Genomic DNA, 26,448 nt, shown 5'->3' on the forward strand with positions numbered 1-26,448 from the left:
TTAACTCTTTCCCTTGACAAATATGTAGTATCCATCATTGTCTTTCCTTACTTTTGTTGGTTTTAATCCAATTGCTGCTGCAAATAAGATTGGAACCACTGCTGTTTCCTGATCCCTATTTGCCTATATTATAGCTGTCCATACTTTCACTCTGAGTCTTTTCTTTTACCCTTTGAGGTAAACTGAATCACTTGTAGGTAACAGATACCTGAGATTTTGTATTCATTCACCGAAATTGTGCCTATTTAGAGGAGAACTTAATCCTTTTATGTTAATTTAGATAATTGATCGTTATGGTATTATTTTGGCCCTCTTGTTTTTCAATGGTCCACTGTATATTTTTAACCCTTTCACCATTGTGGAAGTTAGATTTTGTTGTTTATATTCTGAATGAGTTTACCTTGGTGGTAGATCACTGAGCTTATCATTATGGAAAATGGGTCTGTGTATTTCATGGAGAGCTGTTCTAGTTATGGCAAATGTTCTCAACATATGGATGTAAGTAAAGTATTTGATTTCTCCATCACAAATGAAATGTTTTAGAAGGTTGAAGGTTGATGACCTTTACCTCTTCTGGCTTGAAATGTTTCAACTGAAAGATCTGCAGTCATCCTAATATTTTCCCTTTGTAGGTAATGCTTTTCTTACACCTGGCTGCTTGCAGAATTTTCTCCTTCATTTTGACTTTGGTGAAGTTAATTACCATGTGTCTAAGAGATACTTTGTTTGGATTGAGTCACTGGGATTCTGAAACTATCTACTATATGAATTTCTGTATCTCTTTCTATTCTTGGGAAATTCTCTTCCATAATATCTTGGACTAGATCATCTGTACCTTTAGGGCCATCCTCATCTCCTTCTGGATTCCTTACAATTTAGATGTTTGATCTTTTGTAATGATCGCACAACTTTCTCCTGTTCTTGTTCTCCTTTTTTTCCTGCCTCTTTGAATGCTTGGGATCATTCACAAGCCTTGTTCTCAATTTATGAGATCCTTGATCCTTTCTTCTGCCTGCTGAACTCTATTGCTGAGATACTCTACTGTATTTTGAAGCTCCTCGAATACCTTTTCTGCTTCCTTAAGCTCTGCTATTTCCTTTCTCATAATGTCCATGTCCTTCTTGACTTTGTCTTTTAATTCATTAATTTCTAGAGAAAACTTTTGAACTACTTTTTGGATTTCTATTTCCATATTTTCTTCTATTCCATCATCTTTGTTGTCATCCATATTTTGTATTCTATTTCTGACATTTCAGCCATTTCTCTATGAATGGTACCTTGTGTTGTAATTCTTTTGTCATTCCTTGGGGGAGTTGATCTACTCTGATTATTCATCTTGCCAGAATTCTTCTGCTGTTTCCTCCACTGGGTATTTTCCACAATTTGCCAATTTAACCCAGTGGGGTGAGAGGAGACTGGAGGACCCAGAAACTGGAGGTCCAGCCATTTACCAATGAGCTGGGGCTTGTGACTGTGGTTTTTCCCCTATAGCTTTACATAGGTCCCTTCTAGAGCTACATCCAGAGACTCTGCATACCTGCTTGGTGAGATAACACAAGCTGGCTTTGTCTTGATGTCAGACTGCCTTGACTCAAAATAAGTTGGGTTATTAGGCTGGAATCTCATTTGGGGAAAAATACAGACTGCAGCCCCACCAGCAACAGGTTGAGGAGGAGTATCTGTTGCTCCCTGCTACAAAACAACCTTTGATCAACCTTATAGTGTCCTGGGGTGGATAGCTCAGGTTGAAAGTTGTAATCAGATGTCCCAGGCAGGACAATCACTGCTCAGGAGAAAAAGTTCAAAGTATCTAAAGCAGCCAGATAAGATGAATCCACAGGCAGTTCTGTTTGGCAAATCTGACAGACTGGAGACTGGCCCCTCTGTTTGGTAAGAGAGTCTGGAAAATTTGCATGCAAAAGTCAGAACACAGGGGGAGGAGCAAGATGGTGGGTGAGTAACAGCTTTCTGGCAACCAGGCCTGGAGAGATTAGGTGGAGAAGACTATGGACATCTGTGGCTGGTGGGATCTGCCCAGAAACAACTTTGGGGACACAGGGAGACAGCAAAACACTTCTGGACTTCATGACGAGAACAGAAGCAATGGAGAACTGGCAAGTGGTAGCATGAGTTCATTCAGTCAGAGGCCACCCGCAATTGTAACAACAGCAACAGCAAGATTACAAGTAGAAAAGGCCTTACCTATGGGCTTTTTTTTTTTTTTTAATTTTTGGACTTGGGCACTTGGTTGAGCTACCGTGGGAGAATTTGGGGGTGAGAGTGAAGATAACTTTAAGCATTGTCTAGTGTGCTGGACTGAGCCACTGAGCAGGAATGTAGCTAATATTGTTTGGCTATTGGCCACCCACACATCCATAGTAGGAGAACTGCCCCCGGAGGCCCCACCATCAGGGTCATAGAGCATGTGCAGAAGCTGTGGGTGAACAGTCCCTGAAGGCTTTGCCCTCAGGGTTGTAGAGCCTGCACAGCCATTGTGGGAGAACTGCCCCTGCAGGCTCCACCTCAGGGTCACAGCACAAGGATTGGCCAGGAGACTTTGGGCCAATAATTTAGTGTATGAGCAGCCCAGAGGCAGGGACTGAGATGTAGAGATTTCAGTGTTTGACAGATTACAGCCTTGGCCTTCAGGGGCATAGAGTGAGACCAGTTTTGGCGCACTGGATAAGTAGTCAGCCACTTCAGGACAGATCCCAGTGACAAGTGCTTATCCTGGGAAAGCTTATGCTTAGCCAAGGTTAACAGTTTGAAGTGTTCTTTAAGCAAGCTAAGGAAAGATTTAGGGTATCAACCCTGTGGGGTATGAGAAATCAGCAGAGGCCTGTATCTCCATCTAGTACAGCTATATCAGCATTGTGATTAACACTTCATACCCCAGAAGACCACCAGTTGCCCAGACAATATTCAGTAAGAAATATATATATATATATATATATATATATATATATATATATATATATATATATATATATATATATATATATTTATATACTGTTTTGTTTTTGGTTGTGACTTTTGTTTTTATATCAGCATTTTTCTTTTTTTCTTTTATTTTTTGTTTTTTTTCTTTTTTCTTTTCTTTCTTCATTTCTCTAGTTTAAGCACAATTTTACAATGTTGCTTTCCTTAACAGTTAGAACTTCATTTTGCTGGTGATTCTGCCCATAGTATTTGGTTTATTCCCCCAATTTTATTCTGTAAGGTTTTTTGTTTGTTTGGTTTGGTTTGATTTATAGTATTTTTGTCTTTCCTCTCTATTTGGAGGGGATGGTGTCCTGTGCCTGAATAGGCTGTCAAAGAGCTGCTGACCTCAAGGGAACCACACAACCCAGCAACCCCAGAGGTTGGGGTTTATTTTAAGGTTGGGTCAAAGTATCTAGCTGAACATCTATATTAATCCTCTCTCCCTCTTTCTGTGCTTTTCTTCTTTTGGGCAATATTTCATTTTACTCACCCCTTCTCCTTTTTTCTTCTTTTTTTCTATTTTTTAAAATCTTCTTTCCCTTCTTGCTCTTCAATCTTCTTATCCTTCTTGTCCTGTACCAAACAAACTCATCAAAACCTTATGCCAGTGGCACAGTAAATTAAAGACAAGAGGAAGTAAAAGGAAAGTTAGGTCAAGGAAACAGATAAACAATACACTCATGAGGAAGAATCAGCAGAAAAATCCCTGCAACATGAAAAACCAGTCCAGAGCAACCTCCCGCCAAGGGACAGTGAGGTAGCTACTGTAGAGGATTCTGCCTATAAAGAAATGGTAGAAATTTCAGAAGGAGAATTTAAAATACAGATGATGAAAAAAATGAACGAAACTGCTAAGAGATAGGAAAATAACCAAAACACAAAGAAGGAAATTGCTGAGAAAGTGGAAAATAACAAGAAAGAAAACCCAAAATAGGAATCAAATAAGAGATGAATGATATGAAGACTATAGAAAGGATGCAGCAAAGCTGAAGGAACTGAGGAAGTCAATTAGGGAATTTAAAGATGCAGTAGAGAGTATCAACAACAGATTAGATCATGCAGAAGAAAGAATCTCGGAAGTAGAGGACAAAGCTCTTGATATGACTCAGACTGTTAAAGCAGTAGAAAAGAACAGAAAGAAGGCAGAACATACACTAACAGAATTACGGGACTTCATGAAGTATTCAAACATATGAGTAATAGGTATCCCAGAAGGGGAAGCAGAATGCCTCAGAGGGATGGAATCTATTCTGGAGAATATTATACATTAAAATTTCCCAAATATCACCAAAGATTCTGACACACTCCTTTAAGAGTGATATCAGACCTCAGGTTGCCTGAACTCAAATATAGCTTCTCCAACATACATTTTAATGAACCTGTTCAAAGTCAAGACAAAAGAAAAGATTTTGCAAGCTGCCAGGAGTTAAGTACCAATTGAACTACAGGGGAAAATTCATCAAGATGACCACAGACTTCCCTAATGAAACTTTTCAAGCTAGAAGACAATGGTTATCTACCTTTAATCTATGTAAACAGAACAATTTTCAGCCCAGAATTCTATAGCCTCCTAAGGGAAACTTTAAAATTGACAGATAAATCAAATCTTTTACTGATATGCAAACATTCGGGAAATTTGCCACAACAAGACTAGCTTCACAGGAAATATTTAAACCTGTTCTACATGTTGACCATCACAATGGATCACCAGCAAAGTAAGCACACAGAAATTAAAGGGCAGAACCTAGCTTCCACAATGATGTAAAAGACAAAACTAAGCAATGGACTCTCACAAAATAAGATGAATAGAATGCTGCCACACTTATCAATTATTTAAATAAATGTTAATGGCTTGAACTCGCCGCTGAAGAGGCATAGATTGGCTGATTGGATTAAAAAACACAAGCTATCCATTTGCTGTCTGCAGGAAACACACCTAGACTCAAAGTAATATTAAAACTCAGAGTTAAGGGTTAGAAGTCAATTTTTCAGGCAAATAGAATCCAGAAGAAAAGAGGGGTTTCAATCTTATTTTCAGATACGTGTGGACTTAAAGCAACTAAGATCAAAAAAGACAAAGATGGTCACTTCATATTGGTCAAGGAAAAAATACAATAAGAATACATTTCAACTCTAAATTTTTATGAGCCCAACTTAAATGCTTCCGAATTCTTAAAACAGATCTTACTTAGTCTGAGCAATATGATATCTTATAACAGCATAACAGGGGACTTTAACACTCCTCTCAGAGAGCTGGACAGATCGTCTAAACAAAAATTAAACAAAGATAATAGGGACTTAAGTGAGACCGTAGAACAACTGTGCTTGATGGATCTATATAGAACACTCCATCCCAAAGACAAAGAATATAAATTCTCATCGCCCCATGGAACATTCTCAAAAATTGATCATATCCTAGGACAAAAACATACATCAAGAGAATCAAAAGAATTGAAATTTTACCTTGTATCTTGTCAGACCACAAGAAACTGAAGGTAGAAATCAACTCCAAGAAAAATGTTTAACCCCAAACAAAGGCATGGAAATTAAACAGCCTTATGGTAAATGACAGTTGAGTGTAGGAAGAAATAAAAGAGGAAATCATTAACTTCCATAAGCACAACAACAATGAAGACAGAAGCTACCAAAACTTGTGGGATACAGCAAAATAGTCCTTAGAGAAAAATTTATTACACTAGACGCCTACCTTTGAAAAACAAAAAGTGAAGGCATCAGCACACTCACAAAACTCCTTATAGAATTGGAAAAAAGAAGAACAATCTAATCATAAATCAATCAGAAGAAAAGAAATAACCAAAATTAAATCAGAGATTAATGAAATTGAAAACTAAAGAATCATTCAGAAAATTAATGAAACAAGGAGTTGGTTTTTTGAAAAAAATCAATAAAATAGATAAACGCTGGGCCAGACTAACCAGAAAGAGAAAAGCAAAATCTATAGTAACATCAATCAGAAATGACAAAGAGGAACTAACAACTGATGCCACAGAGATATAAGAGATTATCTGAATGCTACCAGAAACTTTATGTCTAGAAATTGGAAAATGTGAAAAAATTGATTGATATTTAGAATCACACCCTCTCCCTAGACTTACCCAGTAAGATATAGATGTCCTGAACAGACAAATTTCAAGCACTGAGATCAAAGAAACAATAAAAAATCTCCCAACAAAATAATGCCCTAGTCTGGATGGTTTCACATCAGAATTCTAACAAACCTTCAAAGGAGAGCTTATTCCCAAACTGCAGAAATTATTCCAAAAACCTGAGGAGGAAGGAATCTTCCCCAACACGTTCTAGGAAGCAAACATCACCCTGATATCAAAACCAGGAAAAGACCCAAAGAACAAGGAGAATTTCAGACCAATTTCACAAATGAATATAGATGCATTACAGCTTATCAACAAAAAAGTCATATATCATGATCAAGTAGGTTTCATCCCAGGGAGGCAAGGCTGGTTTAACATACGCAAGTCCATAAAAGTTATTCACCATATCAACAGAAGCAAAAACAATTACCACATAATCCTTTTAATGGATGCAGAAAAAAGCATTTGATGAAATCAAGCATCATTTTCTAACAAGAACACTGAAGAGTATAGGCATACGTGACACATTTCTTAAACTGGTCAAAGCTATCTATGACAAATCCACAGCTAATATTTTACTGAATGGAGTAACTGAAAGCTTTTCCACTTAGAACTGAAACCAGACAAGGTTGTTCTCTGTCACCATTACTATTCAACATAGTGCTGGAAGTTCTATCCAATACAATTAGTCAAAAGAAGGAAATAAAGAGCATCCAAATGGGAGCAGAGGAAGTCAAACTCTCACTCTTTGCTGATGATATGATCTTATACTTAGAGAACCCCAAAGACTCAACCACAACACAGCGAAAAGTCATCAAAAAATACAGTAATGTCTCGTGATATAAATACGGTGTCCACAAGTCAGTAGTCTTTGCATACACCAGTAACATCCAAGATGAGAGGCTAATTAAAGACACAACTCCCTTCACCATAGCTTCAATGAAAATTAAATACCTAGGAATACATCTAACAAAAGATGTGAAAGACCTCTACAAAGAAAATTATGAAACCCAAAAAAGGAAATAGCAATATCTGGTTTCTTTTTAACCTTAACGTTTCTCATGTATAAAGTTATACAACTAGCCAAAATAAAAGTCTTCTTCCAACTCTAATTTTTTTGGTTGTACTACTAGCTAGAAGAAAAATAGTGATTTTCACAAAAAAAGAGATGATAAACATAGTTGAATTAAATATATATATATATATATATAGTACTATTGAAGTATGTAGATCCATAATCTAACTACAACTTGTTAATATAAAGGGGTAATAACATTGTGAACAAAAACTAAAACCCATCTCAATTTTTCTATTTTTGACTTCATAAGCAGTTGAATACATTAACTCTATATTTCCGAATGGTATAATCTTTGGCTAATTTTAAGACTTCTCTTGGTTTCTTAACAGGGTGATCTCCAGGTTAACACATTTTTTTTTTTTAGGTTTCTGAAAATTCCCTAATGAGGAAAAAATAACCTGTTTATTGTGGAATAAAATACACAGGTTACTGTGGTGTAAGAGATGATTTCTATCTACTATGATTTCTCCAAATGAAACTATGAAACATACAGTAAAATGTATTGATTTTCGATATAGAACTTTGGACTGAATAAGGGAGGTTTTAAAAGCAGAGAAAAAAGACAAAATATAAAACACCTTACAGTCTATATAAAAAAAAATCCATGGTTATGACAAAATCACAGTGGCATCTATTTTAGGCATAGTTCTTTCCATCATTACTGAATAAGTGCATCAAATAAGGAATTCTCTTCCCATTCCTACTATTTTGCTCCTATAATATTGACAAAATTATTTAAAGTTGTATATATCCATTTATATATTTTTGACTTTTGGTCCTTAATTCTCTTTTTTAAAGCTATACCTTAGAGATCAGCTTGTGTTCTACAGTTTCTGAGATGCCTCTCATGTCCATGTGATTTTCTTTCTTTCTTTTTTTTTTTTTTTTCAGTTTTTGGTTGGGGCCAGGTTTGAACCCACCACCTCTGGCATATGGGGCCGGCGCCCTACTCCTTTGAGCCACAGGTGCCACCAGGTCTATTCGATTTGCAACATACAATACTCAGAAAATGTCATTTGAGTTAAAAAAAATGCGGTAGAAAGTATTTGGCAGTGATAATTTATATGATATATTTACTATATATCACATGCTAAAAACATTTTTTATTATAATTCACACATTGACTCATGGAAAATTCACACCTATTGGGTACTGTACAAAGCTAATATATGAAATGGAGTAAAACTGAAAGTTTTTCCACTTAAAACTGGAACCAGAAGAGGATGTCCTCTATTGATACTACTATTCAACATACTGCTGGAAGTTCTAGCCAATACAGTCAGGCAAGAGAAGGATACAAATTGCATTCAAGTGGGGTAGAGGAGGTCAAACTCTCACTCTTTCCTGATGATATGATCTTACAATTAGAGAACCCCAGAGACTCAATTACAAGTCTCTTAGAAATGATCAAGAAATACAGTAACATCTCAGGGTAAAAAATCAGTGCCCAAAAGTCAGTAGCCTTTGTTTACATCAGTAACAGGCAAGTTGAGAAGATAATCAAAGGCACAATTCAATTAACAGTAGCTTCAAAGGAAATTAAATATCTTGAAATATACCTAACAAAAGAGGCAAGGACCTCTTTAAGGTTTCTTCTGCATTATAAATATATTCCTATGAAGTTGAACATTATATCATACATATAGATGTATATTTCTACATATATACAAGAATAATATTTTTGTGTTTGGTGCCTTTATTCTCTCTTTTCTTTTTCTTTTTTTTCCCCTAACCATTTTCTTGGAGGATCTATTATTAATTTGTATTATATATATATATATATATATATTTTATTTTTATTTTTTCTATTTTTAATTTTTTCTTTCTTCTTTTTGAACATTTTTATGAACACCACTTTTTTTTCCCTTATTTCTTCCTCTTCTTCCCTTGTTTTGGTTTCTGAGAGTGCTTACATCATATTTTTAGAGGTTTTTTATTTGTTTGTTAGTTTTGTTTGTATGTTTTTTACCCTTTCTTTTTTCCAATTATCTTACGATTATCATTATTCTTATTGTAGTTGTGTTCTTTTGTTGATGTTGCTGTTGTCTGTATGTCTACGTATTTTTGATTGTTTGTGCATCTATGAGCTTGTGTGTCTGGTAGCCTTTTTATCTGTTTACTTGCTCAGTTGGTCTCAATGAGTTTGGTGTTTCGACCTACAATTCTAGGCTCCCAGCATTCCCCTCCACTCTCACTCTGAGGTCTGGAGGCCTGTCCCCCAGAAGTCCAGATTCTTGGGTGATTTATCAGGGGCATGGACAGAGCCTGGACTGCAGCTGGTAAGTGCTGATACTGCGGCACGGGAGTGAGAAGACAACAGTCGGCTGAGAGGGAATCACGCCAGAGCGGCAGTGCCCCAAGGCACAGAGCAACAGCTGTTTTTGGAAACAATAAGGCCCAGCCCCAGATATCCTGAAGCCACACACCCCTTACCTAGGCAACCAGAGGATGCCAGGCATCTTCTCAGTTGGCAACCAATGCAGAACAGATCTGGGACTGAAACACAGGCCCCAAGAGTAAAAGGTTTGCCTGAGGCGGTACTGGTTTGGGTGGAGTACGGGGACTAGAAAAAGCACGTGCAGAGCCAGGAAATTCCAAGGGTAGGGCTGACCAACCCAGAGGACCGCTTTACTGAGACTAAGACGCACCCAGCACTCAGGAGATCATCAGCCAATAGACAAAGGAAAGCAGGAGGCTAGAGCTGACAGCTAACCATGCTGCAAATACAAACCTGCAGGAGTAAATATAGGGCCTGGGGCACAGGTTCTAGGAACTCAGATAAGCTCCTCTTCTACAAAGGAATTTAGAAGGGACAGAAACAAACTCCCGCAAAGTTGTTCTGTTCTGCCAGTAGCATCAATCAGGGGTGGGGCTGGAACTGAGTGAAAACCTCATAGCTTACATCAAGCACTCAAGGTTGTCAGGCCTCACCTCCCACTGATGGATAGAGGCAGAAAGCAGTGGCCTGAATGAGCAGACATAGAATTACTTGTGATTCAGGCAGGTGCAAACCCCTGGAGTATCTTCTCATTGAAGGCAACTGAGTCACAGCCCTGAAGGGTTATCAGTGACTGGGTGTGACAGAGGTGCAAGGTAGGGAAGGAGGCATCAACCTTCCCAGACTAGTATATTTTCTGGGTGGGTCCTCCTGAATTCACGGAACACCAGAGCAAGTCATATTTGAGTTGTCAGCAGACCCCTGTGATCTAGTTGCTAAGACCTTTTAAACTCTCCTACATGAGATAGGTGCTGACTGAGACAATTGATTTGGAACTTTTGAACTGAGTCAATCACCTGAGGATTATTCAAGTGGTGCCCTGGGTGTGTGGTTCAGGAAGGTTTGATTTTCCTTTTCCAATTATTGCCTGTGGGGGGCGGGTTGACTTAATTGCTGGTATTTCTCCACAGCTGAGACTTCAACCCAGAGCAACTGTTTCACTAGGGTCAAACAGAGACCAGCCACAAACAAGACAGAACAACTTAGCCTCACCACACCAAATAGGTCCCCAGTTTCTCAGGCCGTAGCACTGTATGTGTCCTTGACAAAGCTCCAGGAGAAAAGTCAAATGGTGTAAAGTAATCATGGGGCAGAATCAGTGGAAAAACTCTAGTAACATGAATAACGAGAATAGATCAACCCCCCCCCATACAAATAAAGATATAGCAGATGTAACTGAACATCCCATTCATAAACAGCTGGCTGAGATGTCACAAAATTAATAAAATGGAGAAAAAATTGGAATTAGAAATTTAAAGATCAAGTCAAAAGTCAGAATTAGAAATTCGAGGAGAAATTCAAAAGTTGTCTCAAGAATTCATCAAATTTAAAGAGAAAACCGCAAAATATCTTGATGCACTGAAGCAAGAATTTGCAGCACTCAAAGATCTGAAAAATACAGTAGAATCCCTCAGTAACAGAGTGGAGCAAGCAGAAGAAAGGATTTCTGACATTGAAGACAAAGCCTTTGAAAGCTCCCAAACTCTCAAAGAGGAAGAGTAATGGAGAGCAAAAATGGATCATTCTCTCAGAGAGCTCTGTGATAATTAGAAGAAGGCTAATATTCGCCTAATTGGAATCCCTGAAAGTGATGAAGTGGCCTTGCAAGGCACAGAGGGCCTTCTCCATGAAATTATGAAAGAGAATTTTCCAGACATGCCAAGAGATTCTGAAATTCAGATACCAGAGAGTTTCAGAACCCCAGCACGACTCAATCCAAATAAGACATCCCCCAGGCACATCATAATTAATTTCACTAGTGTTAATATGAAGGAGAAAATTCTGAAAGCAGCCAGACATAAGAAATCCATTAGCGACAAAGGGAAGAATATCAAAATGACTGCAGATCTCTCTGATGAAACGTTTAAAGTCAGAAGAGGATGGTCATTGACTTTTAATATCTTAAAACAAAATAACTTTCAACCCCAGATCCTGTATCCAGCTCAACTGAGTTTAATTTTTGATGGAGAAATTAAATACTTTAATGACATTCATATGTTGAAGAAATTTCCATAATCAAACCAGCTCTTCAGGATATTCTCAGACCTATCCTCCATAAAGACCAGCACAATCCTATACCACAAAAGTAAACTCACGCAGAAACTTTTGCTCAAACTACTACTTCTACAATGGCAAAGGGATTAAAAATGTCCACTGGTCTGTCGAAACACTCAATACCCAAAATTCAACCAGACTTATTAATATTCTCCATAAATGGGAATGTCTTCTACTGCCTTCTAAAGAGGCACAGGTTATCTGACTGGATATGAAAACTCAGGCCAGGTATTTGCTGCATACAAGAGTCACTTCTTACCTTAAATGATAAATATAGACTCAGGGTGAAAGAATGGTCATTCATATTTCAGGCAAATGGTAATCAGAAAAAAACAGGCTTTGCAATTCCATTTGCAGACACACTAGGCTTTAAACAAACAAAAGTAAAGAATGATAAGAATGGTCAATTCATATTTGTTAAGGGTGATCCTCAACATGATGAGATCTCAATTATGAATATTTATCCACCCAACCAGAATGTGCCTCAATTTATAAGAGAAACTCTAACAGACATGAGCAACTTAATTTCCTCCAGCTCCATAAAACTCGGAGATTTCAACACTCCTTTTGCAGTATTGGATAGATCCTTAAAAAAGAAGCTGAGCAAAGAAATTTTAGATTTAAACCTAACCATCCAACATTTGGATTTAGCAGACATCTACAGAACATTTCATCCCAACAAAACTGAATAAATATACTTCTCATCAGCCCATGGAACATACTCAAAAATTGATCACAACTTAGGTCACAAGTTCAAACTCAGTAAATTTAAAGGAATACAAATTATTACCTGAATCTTCTCAAACCACCCTGGATTAAAAGTTGAACTCAGTATCAACAGGAATCTGCATACTCATACAAAAACATGGATGTTAAATAACCTTATGCTGGATGATAACTGAGTCAGAGATGAGATCAAGAAGGAAATCGCCAAATTTTTGGAATAAAACGACAATGAAGACACGAATTATCAGAACCTCTGGGATACCACAAATGCAGTCCTAAGAGGGAAATTTATCGCACTGCAAGCCTTCCGCAAGAGAATGGAAAGAGAGGAAGTTAACAACTTCATGGGACATCTCAAGTAACTGGAAAAGAAAGAACATTCCAACCCCAAACCCAGTAAAAGAAAAGAAATAACCAAAATTAGAGCAGCATTAAATGAAATTGAAAATAAAAGAATTATACAACAGATGAATAAACCAAAAAGTTGTTTTTCTTGAAAGGTCAGTAAGATACATAAACCTTTGGCTAACCTAACCAGGAAAAAAAGAGTAAAATCTCTAATTTCAACAATCATAAATGACACAGATGAAATAACAAAAGACTCCTCAGAAATTCAAAACATCTTTATTGACTATTACAAGAAATATGAAAATCTGAAGGAAATTGACCAATACTTGGAAGCACGTCACCTTTCAAGACTTAAACCAGAATCAAGTGGAAATGTTGAACAGGCCAATATCAAGTTCTGAAATAGCATCAACTGTACGAGATCTCCCCTAAAAGAAAAGCCCAGGAATAGATGGCTTCAAATCAGAATTCTACCAAACATTTAAAGAGAAAATAATACCTATATTAATCAACTTGTTCCAAAATGTAGAAAGGGAAGGAAGACTACCCAACACATTCTATGAAGCAAACATCACCCTGATCCACAAACCAGGAAAAGACCCAAAAGAAAAGAAAATTATAGATCAATATCACTAATGAATACAGATGCTAAAATATTCAACAAGATCCTAACAAACAGAATCCAGTAACATATCAAACAAATTATACACCATAACCAAGTGAGTTTTATCCCAGGGTCTCAAGGCTGCTTAAATATACGTGAATCTACAAGTATAATTCAGCACATAAACAAATTAATAAACAAAGACCATACAATTCTCTCAATTTATGCAGAAAAAGCTTTTGATAATATCCAGCATCCCTTCATGATCAGAACACTTAAAAAAATTGGTATAGAAGGGACATTTCTTAAACTGATAGAGGCCATCTACAGCAAATCCACAGCCAATATCGTATTGAATGGAGTTAAATTGAAATCATTTCCACTCAGATCAGGAATCAGACAAGGCTGCCCATTGTCTCCACTGCTCTTTAACAATGTAATGGAAGTTTTAGCCACCACAATTAGGGAAGAAAAGCTGATCAAGGTTATCCATATAGGGTCAGAGGAGATCAAACTTTCCCCCTTTGCAGACGATATGATTGTGTATCTGTAAAACAGCAGGGATTATACTACAAAACTCTTAGAAAAGTGATCAAAGAATACAGCAGCATCTCAGGTTACAAAATCAACATTCATAAATCGGTAGCCTTTATATATACCAACAATAGTCAGTTGTTGTTCAACTGACAACAACTGTTGGCCTGTTCAACATTTCCACTTGTTGAAAAACAGTTAAAACCTCTATTCCGTTCACAGTAGTGCCAAAGAAGATGAAATATTTGGGAGTTTATCTAACAAACAATGTGAAATATCTCTATAAAGGTAACTATGAAACTCTAAGAAAAGAAATAGCTGAAAATGTTAACAAATGGTAAAACATACCATGCTCATGGCTGGGAAGAATCAACATTGTTAAAATGTCCATACTACCCAAAGCAATATACAATTTTAATGCAATCCCTATTAAAGCTCCACTGTAATACTTTAAAGATCTTGAAAAAATAATACTTCGTTTTATATGGAATCAGAAAAAACCTCGAATAGCCAAGACATTACTCAGAAATAAAAACAAAGCAGGAGGATTCATGCTACCAGACCTTATACTATACTATAAATTGATAGTGATCAAAACAGCATGGTATTGGCACAAAAACAGAAAAGTAGATGTCTGGAACAGAATAGAGAACCAAGAAATGAATCCAGCTACTTACCATTATCTGATTTTTGACAAGACAATTAAAAACTTTCAGTGGGGAAAAGATTCCGTATTTAACAAATGGTGCTGGGTGAACTGTCTTGCAACTTGTGGAAGACTGAAAGTGGAACCACACCTTTCACCATTAACTAAGATAGACTCTCACTGGATTAAAGATTTAAACTTAAGACATGAAACTATACAAATACTAGAAGAGTGTACAGGGAAAACCCTTGAAGAAATCAGTCTGGGTGAATATTTCATGAGGAGGACCCCCAGGGCAATCGAAGCAGCTTCAAAAATACACTACTGGGACCTGATAAAACTAAAAAGCTTCTGCACAGCCAAGAACACACTAAGTAAAGCAAGGAAACAGCCCTCAGAATGGGAGAAGATATTTGCAGGTTATGTCTCCGACAAAGGTTTAATAACCAGAATCCACAGAGAACTCAAACGTATAAGCAAGAAAAAAACAAGTGATCCCATCACAGGCTGGGCAAGGGATTTGAAGAGAAACTTCTCTGAAGTAGACAGGTGCATGGCCTACAGACATATGAAAAAATGCTCATCATATTTAATCATCAGAGAAATGCAAATCAAAGCTACCTTGAGATACCATCTAAATCCAGTAAGATTAGCTCATATCACAAAATCCCAAGACCAGAGATGTTGGCGTGGATGTGGAGAAAAGGGAACACTTCTACACTGCTGGTGGGAATGCAAATTAATACATTCCTTTTGGAAGGATGTTTGGAGAACACTTAGAGATCTAAAAATAGATCTGCCATTCAATCCTATAATTCCTCTACTAGGCTTATACCCAGAAGACCAAAAATCACCTTATAACAGAGATATTTGTATTAGAATGTTTATTGAAGCCCAATTCATAATTGCTAAGTCATGAAAAAGTCCATGTGCCCATCGATCCACAAATGGATTAATTAACTGTGGTACATGTACACCATGAAATATTATAGCCTTAAAGAAAGATGAAGGCTTTACCTCTTTCATGTTACATGGATGGAGCAGGAACATGTTTTTCTTAGGAAAGTATCTCAAGAATGGAAGAAAAATTATCCAATGTCCTTATTCCTACTATGAAACTAATTTATGGCTTTCACATGAAAGCTATCACCCAGTTATAACCGCAGAATATGGGGAAGGGGGAGAGGGATTGGAGGAAGGAGGGAAGATGGGCAGAGGGAGTGTGATTGGTGGGATTACACCTGCGGTGCATCTTAAAAGGGTACATGTTAAACTTAGTAAATGTATAATATAAATGTTTTAACACATAACTAAGAAAATGCCAGGAAGGCTATGTTAACCAGTGTGATGAAAATGTGCCAAACTGTTTATAAAACAAGTTTGTGGTGCCCCATGATTGCATTAATGTACACAGCTATGATTTAATATTAATAAAAAAAGAACTCAAAGGATATCTCACATTTAACTCACTCCATAATCCCATTAGTACGCATCTACCCAGAAGATAAAAATTATTTTATCATAAAGATTTTTGCACTAGATTACATGTTGAAGCTCACTTTACAATCCCTGTTATGTAGATACAACCTAAATGATCACCAACTCTGCAATGCATTAACCAACTGTGATACACACACACTTGCATGGAATACCACTCAGCCATAAAAAAGATGGAGACTTTATATATTTTGTATTGACCTGGATGGGATTACAGCACACTCTTCTTAGTAAAAGATCACAAAAATGGAATAGCAAATACCCAATGTACTCAATACTAATATGAAGTCAGTAGTTGATCTAATACATGCCTACATAGGAGTAAAACTCAAATTCAAGTTGGGAGAGAAGAACAGGGAAGGGGGAAACAGGATTGGGGAATGGTGGGCTTCCACTTAATGTGCACAATGTAAGGCTGTATGACACACCTTTTGACGCGGGACACAACTTCAATATGGACTCTACCTTACAAGTTCAAATATTGTTACCTGGTTGTTTGTACCCTCATATTAACATGATATAAAAAATAAAGAAAGAGAACAAGAATAAACCAAATTAGCTATTTTTAAAACATCTTATAATAATCTATGAATCAATAAAATCATAATTAATATTAAAATACTTAGCACTAAAAATAATGAAAATAATGCATAGAAATGTATTAAGATGCACAACAGTGGTTAGAGAGAACTCTATAATGTTAAATGTTTATATTAGAACATTTTAGAAATGAACACTTAATTCATTAAGTTTTAGTATAAGAATTGGCCAGAGCAGGAAAGGGGAGGGATAAGTTAAATAATACGCAAACAGTGAAAAATAAAGGAGATAATGAAAAGCAGAAAATAATTCATTAGTATATGAAGCTATAAAAATCCTAAAGTTAATTATTGGTAAACATAATAGAGAGGTTGTTAAATGTGTCAGTAATAACTGGCTCAGTAAATCAGAGTAAGCATATTAAAATGAAAAACCTCAAATAATTGGAGAACACAATCTAAAGAGAAGCAATACCTTTATATTCAGCAGGATGCTCCTCAAATTCCAAACAAAATGTAAGAAATTTTATTAACATTCGCTTTTCCACCACAGTAAGTTGTTCGCTATTAAATACATCCACTCTGGAACAAGGAACCTGAAAAGTATTATTATTTTAAGTTCAAAAACTGCTCCCTAGTGATCAACTATTCCAAATTAGATTATTTTCCCTTTATGCAAAACAGGATTATTATTTCCATTCTAGTCAGGTAGTTTAAGCTTTCTTACTTAATTCTGCCAAGTTGCTTTTCATGAGATTAGAAGGCCAATGATATGTCACTCTTAACAGGGAACAAATCCAGCAATGTTTCCTGAAACTAGTAGATTATTGATACCAACATCAAAGTTTGGAATAAGTTATGAGGAAACTAACACTAGAAATTTTAACTGAGGAAATATTACACCTTTCATTTCTAAGTCACCAGGCAGGATTGGAATTTACTACTTTATCAGGAAAATAACATTTCATTTGTATATCTTTGAAAAACAAACCATAACAATTTAAATTCATACCCAGTTATGATACTTGGTCAGTATAGCACCTGTTCTATTCTTCCTTCTCGAAATGCAAGAATCCTGGTAATATTGTTGAACTCTGCATACCAACTCACATTAGATTTGACTAGAAGATCAATTAGTAATTCTTGAGAATACAGCAGCTATATGAAAAAATATATTAGAGGATAAGATGAAAGGTGAAATAATGGAAAAATACATAAATGATACATAAAATACATAATTTTGTTATATTTTAAATTATTTATAAAAGTATCATTCTTAAATAACACAATTTATTATAGGGTAATAATTGATTAGTTAAAATTCAAAATCCAACAAAAAACTTGTTTAGCAGCAAAACCTGATCCAATCTGATGCAAGGCTCTTTTGTCCTTGTCCCACGTAACATAAATATTCATACATTTCACTGTAGAAATATTAATGTGTTTAGTTATAGAGTGCCCTCTCAGATTCTGCTAGGAATGTTACCTAATACACAGCATATAATTACCTGCACTTTATTACCTCCTAAAATAATGTTTTAAAATCTGAATGACAGAAAACACCAGGCCCCAAGAGTTTTGGATAATAAACTATAGACCTATATAAAGCCAGATGCTTGTGAGAAGAAATCAGCCCAGTGGACCATCCAACCCAACCAAAAATCAAAAAGATTTGTGATTCATTTCTACTGAAGGAGCCAAATTATAAGGTCCCTCTGTAATCCTAGTGATCTATGAGTATATGAAATAAGTCTTTCTTAAAAAGTAAGTATGATGGTGTTACAGACATGTATGTGAGGGATTTATTTATTTATTCTTTCAATATCTCTTGTAATTAATATGATAGTGACAACAATAATTTAAATAGCAGCTTACCCGTATGGTAAAAAGCAACAGATTTGGCTACTTCTGATATTGAGGTACCAATAAATGTTAAAAATGAAAATGTCTAGCTGAGCATTCTGGCAGACGGCTGTAGTCCCAGCTACTTGGTAGGCTGGGGCAAGAGAATTGCTTAAGTCTAAAAGTTGGAGGTTGCTGTGAGCTGTGACTCCACGGCACTCTCCCCCAGTGCGCCATAGTGAGACTCTGTCTTAAAAAAAATAAAAGGAAATGTTACATCTATAGTAGGTGGTGAAAAGGATCATAAAATAAGCTTTACTACACATAGAGAAAGGGAATCTCAAAATAGTCTAAATCATTAGTCTGAGTATTCAAGAAGTCAGTAAAGACTTTCAGCAAATTAATACCAGTTAAGTAAAATTTGGTAAACTATTACATTAGTTCAGCACTGAGTAGAACAAACAAAATTGACATTTTTTTTAAAACTAATCTGATTGCTTGATTAAATATGACATATTACTTCATTGCCCTCATCCTAATATACTAAACAACTGATTGCAAACATCTTTTAGGAAAACATTGCCAAGTCTTAATTCTATTACATAATAATAATCAAGAACTTCAAAAGCCTCATGTATTTAAAAAAACATAAACACTTGAGATTCAGGGAACTTCAACTACTGTAATAATTTCACAAATAATTAATATATAAAACATAATAATAAATTTTTATTCAATAAAACTTAAGATTTAATGTCAGCTTTAAAATAATGCATTTAAGATATGTCTGAATAACAAAAACAAATTTAAATAAAAATTATACCAGATTTTGTTCCTCAAACTCAGAAATAACAAGTGTGTATTATATTTAATCTTAAGCCTCTTTTCACCACCCTCTAAGTGATCTACCAGAACAATTTCACATCCAAGAGAGGCTCAAGAACACTTTGATTAAAACAATGGGAACTAGATTTCACAGACAAGAATTGTTGCTTCAATTGGCATGTTGATCCATAATTATTAAGGGTATGTACTTACTTATAAATGAGTTTTAATCGTAAGAATTTCATCTTTAATCATCTTCTCTATTAGTCTTAGCAGTATGGAACACCACACGTATGTTATTTACCTAACCTATCCTGAGCTATTAAAGATAAAGTCAATAAATGGAGAGATATACCATGTTCATAGATTGGAAGACTCAAAACAGTAAACATGTCAATTCTCCTCAAATTGATCTATATTTTTAATGACATTCCTATGAAAATCCTAGCATTTTTTAATAAAAAATAGGCAAGTTTATTAAAACATTCATATGGAAAGGCAAAAATTCTCGAATTGCTAAAACAATTTTGACAATGAAAAATAAATTGGGAGGAATGATTCTGTCTGATATTAAGGCCTATTATACAGCTGCAGTAATAAAAACAAAGTATTATTGGAGAAAAGACATACAAATCAATGGAACATAATTAAGAAAACAGAAATAGACCCACCCAAGTTTAGTCAACCGATTTTTGACAAAGGCACAAAAGTAATTCAATGGAGGAAGAATATCTGTTTCAACAAGTTGATGCTGAAGTAACTGAATACCCTTTGATTGGAAAAAAAAAAGAGCAAAAATATATAAAAATTTTAACAAAATAGGAGAAATTTATAAAAATAGGAGAAATTTCTATGTATCTAAGCAAAGAATTCTCAGACTTCACACTAAAAGCATAATCTATGAAAGAAAAAAATTGAACTTCATCAAAAGTAAAAATGTTTGCTCTGTTAAATATCTTGTTTAAAGAAGATGAAAAGACAAGGCACAGACTGAGGAAAGTATTTTCAAACTATGTATATAAACTAGATTTTGTAAAGAAAATCTATCAGAGAAGATAAAGAACCCTGAAAACTGAATAATAACAAAACGGATCCACTAACAAACTAAGGCATCAATAGACACTTCACAAAAAACTAAGGCAAAAATAGACACTCCACATCACCATATGGATGGCAAATAAGCATATGAAAATATATTTAAGATCAGCACCAGAAAAATGTACATTAATTGCGATGATTTATACTGCATATGTATCAGAATGCTACAATAAGAAAGTGACACCACGAAATTCAGGTATGCATGTGGAGAAACTTGATTACTCCTACTTTTATGACAGGAATATAAATTCCTATAGCTCCTCCAGAATAGTTTGACAGTTTTCTTTAAAACTAAACATATGATTACCATATGAGCCAACAATTGTACATTTGGAAAAATGAAAACTTTTATCCCAAAGAAACGTTGACATAAAAAACTGTACACAAAATTGCACAGCAACTTTATTTGTTATAATGAAAACGAGAAACATTTCAGATATTTTTCTTTTCTTTTTTCACTTTTTTTCTTTATTAAATCATAGCTCTGTACAATAATGCAATCATGAGGTACAATGTGCTGGTTCCATATACAGTCTGAAATATTTTCACCGAACTGGTTAACATAGCCTTCATGGCATTTTCTTAATTATTGTGTTCAAACCCTTATACTCTACACTTAGTAAACTTCACCTGCACCCTTCCAAGATGCACCCTAGGCGTGGATACATCAATCACCCTCCCTCCATCCTACCTCCTCCTCCCTTCCCCTCCCTTGCCCCCTTCCTCATAATCTTGTTTGAGATTGTCTTATAGCCTTCGTATAAAAGCTATAAATTAGTTTCATATTGGGGCTGAGTACATTGGGTACTTTTTCTTCCATTTTTTAGATACCTTGCTAAGAAGAATATTTTACAGCTCCATCCATGTAAACATGAAAGAGATTCTGGTTATTAAACCTTTGTTGGAGACATATCCTGCAAGTATCTTCTCCCATTCTGAGAGCTGTCTGCTTGCTCTACTTACTGTGTTCTTGGCTGTGCAGAAACTTTTTAGTTTCATCAGGTCCAAGTAGTGTATTTTTGATGCAGCTTCAATTGCCCAGGGGGTCCTCCTCGAAAAATATTCTCCCAGGCTGATTCCTTTAAGAGTTTTCCCTGCACTTTATTCTAGTATTTTTATAGTTTCATGTCTTAAGTTTAAATCTTTAATCCAGTGAGAGTCTCTCTTAGTTAAAGGTGAAAGGTGTGGGTCTAGTTTCAGACTTCTACAGGTCGCCAGCCAGTTCACCCAGCACCATTTGTTAAATAGGGAATCTTTTACCCATTGAATGTTTTTAATTTGCTTGTCAAATATCAAATACCAGTAAGTAGCTGGGTTCATTTCTTGGTTCTCTATTCTGTTCCATACATCTACCTCTCTGTTTTTGTGCCAGTATCATGCTGTTTGGATCATTATTCATTTATAGTATAGTCTGAGGTCTGATAGCGTAATTTCTCCTGCTTTGTTTTTGTTTCTGAGTAATGTCTTGGCTATTGGAGGTTTTTTCTGATTCCATATAAAACAATGATTTTTTTTTCTTTTTTTGACATCTTTAAAGTATGACAATGGAGCTTTAATAGGGATTGCATTAAAATTGTATATTGCTTTGGGTAGTATGGACATTTTGACCATGTTGATTTTTCCCAGCCATGAGCATATGTTTTTCCATTTGTTGACATTTTCAGCTATTTCTTTTCTTAGAGTTTCATAGTTCTCTTTATAGAGATCTTTCATGTTTTTTTGTCAAATAAACTCCCAACTATGTCACCTTCTTTGGCGCTACCGTAAATGGAATAACGTCCTTGATTGTTTTTTCAGCTTGGCTATTGTTGGTATATATAAACGCTACAGATTTATGGGTTATGATTTTGTATCCTGAGAAATTGCTGTATTCCTTGATCACCTCCAAGAGTTTTGTAGTCGAATCCCTGGTGTTTTCCAAATATACAATCATATCATCTACAAAGAGTGAAAGCTTGATTTCCTCTGACCCTATATGGATACCCTTGATCCCCTTTTTTTCCCTAATTGCGATGGCTAAACCTTCCATTACAATGTTAAAGAGCAATGGAGACAATGGGGAAGCTTGCCTGGTTTTTGATCTGAGTGGAAATGGTTTTGATTTAACTCCATTCAATACAATATTGGCTGTAGGTTTGTTGTAGATGACCCCTATTAGTTTAAGAAATGTCCCTTCTATTCCCATTTTCTTAAGTGTTCTGATCATGGTGGAATGCTGGATATTATCAAAAACTATTTCTGCATCAATTGAGATAATCATATGGTCTTTGTTTTTTTAATTTATTTATGTGCTGAATTATATTTATAGATTTACATATATTGAACAAACTTTGAGACCCTGGATTAAAACCCCCTTGATTGTGGTGTATAATTTGTGCTGCTGGATTCTGTTTGCTAGGATCTTGTTGAATATTTTTGCATCACTATTCATTAGTGATATTGGTCTATAATTTTCTTTTCTTGTTGGGTCTTTTCTTGGTTTGGGGATCAAGGAAATGTTTGCTTAATAGAATGTGTTGGGTAATATTCCTTCTTTTTCTATATTTTGGAAAAGTTTGAGTAAAATAGGTACTAGTTCCTCTTTAAAATTTTGGTAGAATTCTGATGTGAAGCCAACTGGTCCTGGGCTCTTCTTTTTAGGGAGATTTTGTATAGGTGATGCTATTTCAGAACTTGATATAGGCCAGTTTAACATTTCCAGCTCATTCTGGCTAAATCTCGGGAGGTGGCGTGCTTCCAAGTATCAGTCGATATCCTTCAGGTTTTTGTATTTCTGAGAATAAACTTTCTTGTAGAATTCATTAAGTATTTTTTGAATTTCTGAGGAGTCTTTTGTTATTTCGTCCTTACCATTTCTAATTGATGAAATTAGACATTTTATTCTTTTTTTTTCCTGGTTAGGTTAGCCAAAGGTTTACCTATTTTATGGACCTTTTCAAAAAAACAACTTTTTGAGTTATTGATCTGTTGTATAATCCTTTTGTTTTCAATTTTATTTAATTCTGCTCTAATTTTGGTTATTAATTTTCTTCTGCTGGGTTTGGGGTTGAAGTGTTCTTCCTTTTCCAATTGTTTGAGATGTCCCATTAAGTTGTTAAATTCTTCTCTTCTGTTCTCTCGAGGAAGGCTTGCAGTGCTATAAATTTCCCTCTTAGTACTGCCTTTGTGGTATCCCAGAAGTTCTGATTATTCGTGTCTTCATTGTCATTTTGTTCCAAAAATTTGTTTATTTCCTTCTTAATCTCATCTGTGATGCATCTATTATTCAGCATGAGGTTATTCAGTTTCCATGTTTTTGTATGAGTGTGCAGGTTCTTGTTGTTACTGAGTTCCACTTTTATTGCATGATGGTCTGATGCAAGGAATAATTTCTATTCTTTTAAAATTGCTGAGGGTATATTTGTGACCTAAGATGTGATCAATTTTGGATTATTTTCCATGAGGTGATGAGAACAATGTGTATTCAGTTTTGTTATGATAAAATGTTTTGTAAATATCTGTTAAATCCAATTGATGGATGGTTAAGTTTAAATCTAAAATTTCTTTGCTTAACTTCTTTTTGGAGGATCTATTTAACACCACTAAAGGGATGTTAAAATCTCCAACTACTATGGACCTGGACGAAAACAAGTTTCTCAGGTCCGTTAGAGTTTCTCTTATAAATTGAGGTGCATTTTGGTTGGGTGCGTAAATATTAATAATTGAAATCTCATCATATTGTGTCTTGCCCTTAACAAACATGTAGTGATCCTTCTTATCTTTCCTTACTTTTGTTAGTTTAAAACCCATTGTATGTGCAAATAAAATTGCAACATCTGCTTTTTTCTGTTTTTCATTTGCCTGGATTATAGATGACTGTTCCTTCATTCTGAGTCTATTTTTATAATTCAAGGTAAGATGAGATTCTTGTATGCAACAGATATCTGGTATGAGTTTTTGTATCTGATAAACCAGCCTGTGCCTCTTTAGAGGAGAATTTAATCTGTTCACATTAATTGATAATATTGATAGGCCTGGTATAATTTTGGGTATCGAGTTTTTCGATAGACCAGTGGACATATTTTATCCTTTTGCCACTGTGGAATTTGTAATTTGATCAAGTTTCAGAGTGAGTTTAATTTTGTGGTGGAAAGATGTGCTGGCCATTATGGAGAATAGGTCAGAGGATATCCTGGAGTGCTGGTTTAGTTATGGCAAATTTCTTGAACATATGAATGTCATTAAAGCATTTAATTTCTCCATCATAAATGAAATTCAGTTTAGCTGGGTGAAGGATCCTGGGTTGAAAGTTATTTTGTTTTATGAGATTAAAGTCGATTACCATCCTCTTCTGGCTTGAAAGTTTTCAGCAGAAAGATCAGCAGTCATTCTAATATTCTTCCCCTTGTAGGTTATGGAGTTTTTACATCTGGCTGCTTTCAGGATTTTCATCTTCATATTAAATTTAGTAAATTCTGAAACTATCTGCTATGTGGATGTCAGGATCTCTTGGCATGTCTGGAAAGTTCTCTTTCATAGTCTCATGAAGAAGGGCCTCTGTGCCTTGTGAAGCTACTTCATCACCTTCAGAAATCCCTATAAGGCAAATACTGGTTTTCTTTGAGTTATCCCAGAGCCATCTGAGAGAATGATCTGTTTTAGCTCTCCATTTCTCTTCCTCTTTGAATGTTTGGGATCGTTCAAAAGCTTTGTCTTCGATTTTGGAAATACTTTCTTCTGCCTGTTCCATTCTGTTACTGGGGGACTCTATTGTATTTCTCATATAATGTAAGGCTGCAACTTATTTTATCAATGTATCTAAATCTTTGGTGATTTTGTCTTTGAATTCATTGAATTCTTGAGACATCTTCTGAATTAATCCTACAATTTCTACTTCCATCTTTACTTCCCTTTTGTTGATCTGGTTTGCAATCCAAATTCTAAATTCGATTACAGACATCTCAGCTATGTTTTTGTGAATGAGATACTCTGGACTGGCTGTTTTGTCATTCCTTGGGGAGTTGAACTGTTCTGTTTATTCATGTTGCCACAGTGCTTCCACTGATTCCACCCCATGATTGTTTTTCAGTGTTTAGCTAGATGAGCAGGTAAGGTGAAATTGGACTGGAAACTTCTAAGTGGTGGTTGACCAGCCCTTCACCTATGAACTGAGACTGGTGACTGCAGCTTTTCCTGTACAATTTTGCAAATGCCCGATACAGTACTACAGTCTGTGACTCTATACATCTGCTTGGTGTAGTGGGGGTAAGTGGCTCTGTCTTGAATTCAGCTGATCTCTGTCCAATGCTACTGAATCAGTAACTCTAGGTTGCAGTCTCAGCTTTGGTGAAATACAAGCAACTAGGACATCCCTTCCACCACTGGTAATATCTGGAAGAGGACAATCAAATCTTACCACTACAGTAAAACCTGGTTCCCACCTTGGAGGATCCTTGGGTAATTTGTCCAGTTCAAGAGTTCCAGACTAACTGTCCCAAACAGCCCCAAATCTCTAGTCAAAGAGTTCAATAGTCCTCTAGCAACTAGGTGTTAGGGGTCTATTGGCAGTTCAAGTGTGATTTGAGTGCCTCTTATGCTCTGAGGGGTCAGAGAGACCCATCCAGTCAGAGGTTTAGTGCCAGGAGTTTGATGCCTCTTACCCCACCTTGGTTGTCCTTCACCACTGGAGTTTGGTCACCCCAGTCTCTAGTATTCCCACTGGCAGTCTCTGTTAACACAGTCTTTGTGGCCCTGTTCTGTCCAATAAGCAAATATGACAGAGCAATGTGCCTGCCAGAGTCAAAGTGATGTCGTTGCCTCCTCGTGGTTACCACAGTCTACCAGCATCCAGCAGGGGAATCTGAGGTCTGCCTGCCTCAGGTGCTCAATGGCAATTGAATAAAGTTCCACCTGAGCAGTCTGAACCTGAGGATATCTAGATAGCAAAATAATTTCTTCCTCAGCCACTGCACCTTTGTTGCCACTGTTCTGGAACTCTGGAATCCCTATAGGGCAAGGTCTGGTTTCCTCTGGCAGGTCACAGAGTTGGGGAGATGAATCTCCAGAGTTAGACCCCAGCAGGATCACT

At 35.9% G+C, this 26,448-nt stretch overlaps 1 protein-coding gene across 1 annotated transcript in view; it reads right to left on the reverse strand.

Annotated features, from left to right (window-relative positions):
- Positions 1–26,448, reverse strand: part of CHM (CHM Rab escort protein) — a 122,767-nt gene that overhangs the window by 66,871 nt on the left and 29,448 nt on the right. The window contains 2 exon segments of the mRNA XM_053579042.1: positions 17,092–17,212; positions 17,658–17,774. Of these exon segments, the coding sequence (XP_053435017.1) occupies positions 17,092–17,212; positions 17,658–17,774 (238 nt within the window).

This window comes from Nycticebus coucang, chromosome X, assembly GCF_027406575.1.
Source record: "Nycticebus coucang isolate mNycCou1 chromosome X, mNycCou1.pri, whole genome shotgun sequence".
Classification (NCBI taxonomy): Eukaryota; Metazoa; Chordata; class Mammalia; order Primates; family Lorisidae; genus Nycticebus; species Nycticebus coucang.